Source organism: Poecilia reticulata, linkage group LG22, assembly GCF_000633615.1.
Source record: "Poecilia reticulata strain Guanapo linkage group LG22, Guppy_female_1.0+MT, whole genome shotgun sequence".
Taxonomy (NCBI): domain Eukaryota; kingdom Metazoa; phylum Chordata; class Actinopteri; order Cyprinodontiformes; family Poeciliidae; genus Poecilia; species Poecilia reticulata.
In genome coordinates this window covers 14,379,545-14,385,461 of record NC_024352.1, presented here as the reverse complement: position 1 = coordinate 14,385,461, position 5,917 = coordinate 14,379,545, and the positions used below count along the sequence as shown (strand labels likewise).

At 43.8% G+C, this 5,917-nt stretch overlaps 1 protein-coding gene across 1 annotated transcript; it reads right to left on the bottom strand.

Annotated features, from left to right (window-relative positions):
• Positions 1–1,260: 1,260 nt before the first annotated feature.
• marcksl1a (MARCKS-like 1a) lies at positions 1,261–4,118 on the bottom strand. Its single transcript, XM_008399621.2, has 2 exons — positions 3,775–4,118; positions 1,261–2,690 (listed from the first exon to the last, which is right to left on the bottom strand). Exons 1-2 carry the CDS (start codon positions 3,856–3,858, stop codon positions 2,157–2,159), a joined length of 618 nt encoding a protein of 205 aa, XP_008397843.1. The 5' UTR covers positions 3,859–4,118; the 3' UTR covers positions 1,261–2,156.
• Positions 4,119–5,917: the final 1,799 nt, after the last annotated feature.

Here is a 5,917-nt window from a genome sequence, read left to right as displayed (position 1 = left end):
AAATAAAGAGAACCAAGAATGTTGGCCAAAACATATTTACAGAGACAGTTTGCAGATAAAAAGCTCACATTTGTACATAACCCTACCTTTCCCCCGCCTGCATTATAAACTCTGAAATGTGAACACTGCAATGCTCGAGAAGATTGAACGTGGTTTCAGGCTTTTGAAAAGTATGTCCCTCTTTACGCTCTCAATACTTGATTGGGCCTCCTTTAACATGAATTACTGTATTAATGCAGCTTGGGAAAGAGTTGGTTCACCTCTGACTGATGCATTAAGGAAACCCCTGTTTCTTTGTCAGCAGCCTTCATTTGCGTTGCTGGATCTTGTGTCTCATCTTCCTCTTGACAGTGTTCCATAGATTCTCTGTGGTTTCAAGGCCAGGAGACTTTTCTGGCCCCTCACTAATACCGTGGCCATTAAACCAAGTGTTGATATTTTGACAGTGTATGCAGGCTCCAAGACACACGGTTACATCAGAGAGACAAGGATGTGGTGCTGTAAGGTCCTCACAAACCACAAGAGGAAAACAAGCAGATGGCGAGGTTCCTCAAAGTAATCTGACTCTGGAAACTTCACAACCTCAAGCTACTTGGATTGTGTACATCTCCACTTTATCTCCATCCTCTGAAAGTCTGTTTTGCAAAAATAATGGGAAAACTACATTCTTCTGAAAACTGGGAGAGCAACACTGCCCTCACAATTTTCTCCTTGGCTCCGGTAAAACATTTGCTATTCTCTCTGGTTCAGAAATGGCTTCACACAAGTAATCTGAGAGTACAGGTCTGCGCGACGGTGCTCTTGAAGACTTCTGGTCCACGCATTTTGAACCCACCGCTCACTTATGAATGGGCTTTTAACTCACAATCCTCTCAAAGATGTCCTGGAGAGGGTGCTATTATTGCTTTGGATTATTTTCTACCACTTTTTCTTCCACTTAACTTTCCATCAATATGCTTTTAGACCAGACTCTGAACAACAGTCTTCAACACTTTTTGTGGATTACCCTCTTCTTTCAGGGTGTTGGAAAAGTGTCAAGTCAGCAGTCTTGCCTACACTTGAAATATATCGTCTTACGAGTATAGATTTTGTTGAATTAGCACTTTTTTTGTGCTGATATTCACTCATGAGATTCATTTTTAGAATGTATTGTGCAACATACTCCAGAATATCTCTTTATATCCTGCAAATCTTTTTGCAACCATTCTAACCAGTGTATGTGTGTGTTTAGAGGGTTAAATCACAAGGCAGAAACTCAGAGAGAGGGGATTGAACATTTATTTTTTTACCCTTATTAAAAGTTACAATAAAACCATTAACATCTTCAAACAATAGCAAAATAAAGAGAACCAAGAATGTTGGCCAAAACATATTTACAGAGACAGTTTGCAGATAAAAAGCTCACATTTGTACATAACCCTMCCTTTCCCCCCCCCCTGCATTATAAACTCTGAAATGTGAACATTGCAATGCTCGAGAAGCTTGAATGTGGTTTTAGCCAAATAAAAAAAAAAAATTCACGAACAAAGACATAGCTCATTTCCAATCTCCCCTCCTGGATTATCACTTTTCTATACATGACAAAATACTTGGAATTCAGAGGGAGGGGATAAAGCATAGGAATGTAAAATCTAAAAATTAATAAGATCATTTGAAAGATTTATGTGTCCATATAATAGTCTTTTAGAGTGAGAGAGATGGTCTGCTCCAGCTCTGCAAACAGTGGAAAAATTTGTGTTTTTTTTTTAGATCCCAAAAGAAAGAAAGAAATTGATGTTATAGGGTAGCCACGCTGGAAAAAAAAGAAAAGAAAAAAAGATGGGTTTTTTTTGTTTTTTTCCATGAATTGGGAAAAATAAGTCAGTATTCCTGATTCGCTCTGCATCCAAGCCGTTACCGTTGCCACACGCCAGTCCCTGTGTGTACCATGAGGGGGAGGGTGGAGAGACGCAAGTTCATCATGAGAGGGCCCGGTGAGATTCCGTCTGTCGAAGAACTAATAAAAGGCAGTGAACTGGTGGTTGAATCAGCAAACGTGATATATCCTTTGTCGTCTTCTTTTGTAGTTTTGTTTTATAACTTTGAGAACGTGGCACAAGTCTCTCATATATATATATTTATATACTTTAAATCTTGGAAAATCAGTTCTGGTGCAGTCACTCTGCTTTGGCCTCGCCCTCAGAGGCTGCAGGTGTTGTGCCCTCTGCGGGGGCAGCTGCCTCCTCGGCAGGGGCAGCCTCTGTTGGTGGGGCCTCTTCTGCAGCCTTGGTTGCCTCGCCCTCGGCTGCAGGGGCAGCGGCGGCGGCCTCGCCCTCTTTGGCCTCTTCAGCCGGCGTCTCCTCTTTGGTCTCCTTGGCCGTGTGGCCGTTCTCCTCTGGCTTGTCCTCAGTTGTGGGAGAGGTGGCCTCCTCCTTGCCCTCCTCGCTGCCCTTCTTGTTCTTCTTCAGCGAGATGCCCTTGAACTTGAAGGAATTCTTCAGAGAGAACTTCTTCTTCTTCTTGGCATCCTTGCTGGCCTCGCCCTCCGCCTTGGAGGCCTCGCCCTCGGTGGCTGGAGCGGCCTCGATGGCGTCCCCTGCGCCAGCCTCACCCTCCTTGGCTGGTTCGGCAGTTCCGTTTCCATCGGCAGTGGCCACTTCACCATCGGGTTTGGCAGAAACATCGCCATTGGTCTTCACGTGGCCGTTCTCCTGCAGAGGGACAAAAACCAAATTGCATGAGTCATGAAATTGTTAAGCTCAAAACAGATGAATGGCTGAGAATATTTCTTGACCAGCACATAAAAATATGCAGCGCTAAACGTTACGCTGCAAATAGAGAGAGACGGCCTTTCACGTCGGTGATGGGGGGCTTTGCTGCTGCATGCAAGACTCTGAACGGACACAGGGGGGCAGCAGTGCCTCATAAAAACGTCACCACGGAGCGCAAGTTTGGGAACAAAGGAATTCCCACCAAAGCTGGTCGCTGCTCTCATCCAAGAGCTGAATCGACACCGTGAGCTCCTAGCGCAGATAGTTGTAGCAGATAAAACCTTTTATTGAGCAATATATTTAAATATATAAAAAAGAGAGAGCGTGCCACCGCATACCACAACCGGGAAATGATTTTAAAATGTAGAATCTAATCTGTTGCTGAATCTTGTCATTTTAATCGTACCTGAACAGTTGCTTTCAATAAAGTTTTCAAATGAAGCTATATAAACTACGGGTTTGAGACATGCTTGAAAGTATGCGGCTTTGGGGGTAAGGGGGTTTGATCTGGCGCCTCTTCGCGCTTTGTTTGCAAGTCCGCAAAATGCGCCTCCAGCAGAGCGCATTTGCATCCTTTGCACCGCTGCGCCTCGCATCCTTTGTTCGACGCTAAAAGCCGCAGTCTGACCCAAAACCACCGACTCATGAGAGAGAACACGCAGCAAACGCTAATTTCGACAAGAATCGATGACATTTAAAGTCAGTTTGCTGGTGTAAAGCCCCCCCTCCCCACACACACACACACACACACACACACAGACCCGCAGACGGAATTAACAAAGACTTGAGCTGGGTGCGCGCTCCAGCGGGGACGCGCGGGACTTACTCGACAGTTTATCTGTTGCGACTAATTTCAAATTCGGTATCATTTGTTTTTCCCCAAACAGAAATCTGAGTGGAGGTTTAGTTTGAAGGGGCGCGGGAGTGGCTCTGAGCCCCCCGGTGGCACCCATGCTGCCAGTGGGCGTTGGGTTGCCATGTGGCTCCCCGCTGACGCGCCTCCATCTGGGCCTCATTCACTCACCTGGCCGTTGGCTTTGGCAGCAGCGGGGTCGGCGGCGGCCTTCCCCTCCACCTCCACTCCACCCTTGGACAACTGGGCTCCCATTGTCTTTTTCCTTCGCAACGAAAATGAAAAAGAAAACTCGAAAAAGAAAAAAACCCGAGGAGGCTTTTAGAGATAAAAGAAAATCCAACTCCGGGATGGGTAAAAAAAAAAGGTCAGGCCCCGGGGTGGTGTAAAAAAATCCTATAGGATCTCCTTTTATTCCCCCACTCAGAAGATGCAGAAACGAGAAGACCCCCCTCTCTGTGTGCTTGAGTGCGAAGCCCACGGCGGCTGAGCTCAAATTAAAGGATGGCAGGCAGGCAGCCTGTGTGTACTTCAACCGCGCCTCAAAAATCGACCGGAGTCTCCTCCTCCGGGCGTGGCAGCCGAGCGCTGTCCAATCTGCAGCGAGAGGACGGGCCTGATAACAGCTGCTCCACCAGAGGACCTGCAAGACTTTGTTTTGGACTGATGCAGACATTCGCAAACTTAGAAATGTTTGGTGCCAAAGACGTTTGGCACCAAAATAAATAAATAAAAATCAAAATCAGTAGACCCATTGAGAAAGTAGATAACACAAATCTAAATTCTACCATTTTATTAGGTATCCTTGCTTTTCCTTCCTACTTTAAATATAACACACTTATTCCTGCTTAGTATCTATTTCTAGCACTTTCATTGGAAAAGTTATCTACACATATTAGACTACAATTTAAAGAAAAAAAATTCTATTCAAAAGTTGATTGATTTTGTACTGTTGTATTTTCATTCGGTTAATTTAGATGATTATGTTTTACATATAATGAAATTCACAATCAATTTCTCTGAAAATGTTAATATTAAATAAGACCAATATGTAATATTGATACCAAGTTATGGTTATTATGCAGTGCAGAGAGACTTTTCAGTTGGCAGACAAACCGTTTCACAAAAATGTTTTCAATAGTCATATCCATATTTTATTTTTTTTTATTTTCTGAGAAATAATGTAAAGATGTTATTTATGAGTCTAAAGTCACACGAATGCAAATTAATAAACACAAAGGGATTTAGATATATTACTGTGTGATCACTAATGTATTCTAATGCCTTTTTAATGTCATTGCAAACATAGATTAACCTTTTACTAATAGCTAATACTACATCAATTTTTGTTACGCTGTAGCAAAAGAATACTCATATATTCCACGAGAAAGAAGCATTTTAACAGCCTTCACCAGATTTTAAATGACAGGATCGGCTTTCTGACAGTAAACTGGTTACATAACATCAAGCACTTGGTGGAGACGGCAGTGCAGCTCCTTTTGTCACCGACACAGACGGGGAGACAGACTGTCAGACAGTCACAACGTCTTCTCAGCCAGGCAAATACCAGAACAGTAGATTGTGTTTGCCTGCTTTTTGGGGAGCCCACATTTCGATGTAGTCTTCCTTGTCACACCGCACTTCAAGCTTAAAAAGCTTGTCATTCTCCACTTTGCTCTTTATCCAACAAGAACCAAATTTATCCCACAAATAAATCCCTACGGGAATGTTGCATATTCTTGCAAGACCTACTCATTTCCCCTTTCTTCCGAGCCATATTTTTTGCACATCCATCTCTCTCCATCTCTTGTGCCTTCGTCCCTGACAGCATACACATCTCCCCACCACATGCTCACATCAGCATGTCACAGCCATGGTATGTGAGGCATGCAAAGCCACCCAGGGAACAGTCTCCAGCCCATTCGGCGGTTGAATGTACCCCGAGGGCTTTAAATGTGACGCCCCCACTACTGTCGCTACATGCATTCCCCCTGAACTGAGCCAGTAAAAAGAATCACACCAAGCATTTTGGAAGCCCCACTCTCACCGTCTCAAGCTTGATTTGACATTCTTTGCAGGTCTCAGATGAGGACTCCTGGGTTGACTCTGGGGATGTCTGTGTGCTTAGGTGCTCTAGTTTCAAAGGATTCAACCCAGACTGATCAGAGTTAAGTTCACAAGTCTGGGATGTTCAGACACCTGTGGGGATGCTACTATATCAATCAATCAATCAATCAATCAATCAATCAATCAATCAATCAATCAATCAATCAATCAATCAATCAATCAATCAATCAATCAATCAATCAATCAA

What these genes read in the sequence shown, in the direction of transcription:
- marcksl1a (XM_008399621.2), bottom strand. Translation starts at nt 3,858, where the DNA reads ATGGGAGCCCAGTTGTCCAAGGGTGGAGTGGAGGTGGAGGGGAAGGCC. An exon ending in CTGCCAAAGCCAACGGCCAG is followed by an intron (nt 2,691 to 3,774) that starts GTGAGTGAATGA and finishes GTCCCTCTGCAG; the next exon opens with GAGAACGGCCACGTGAAGAC.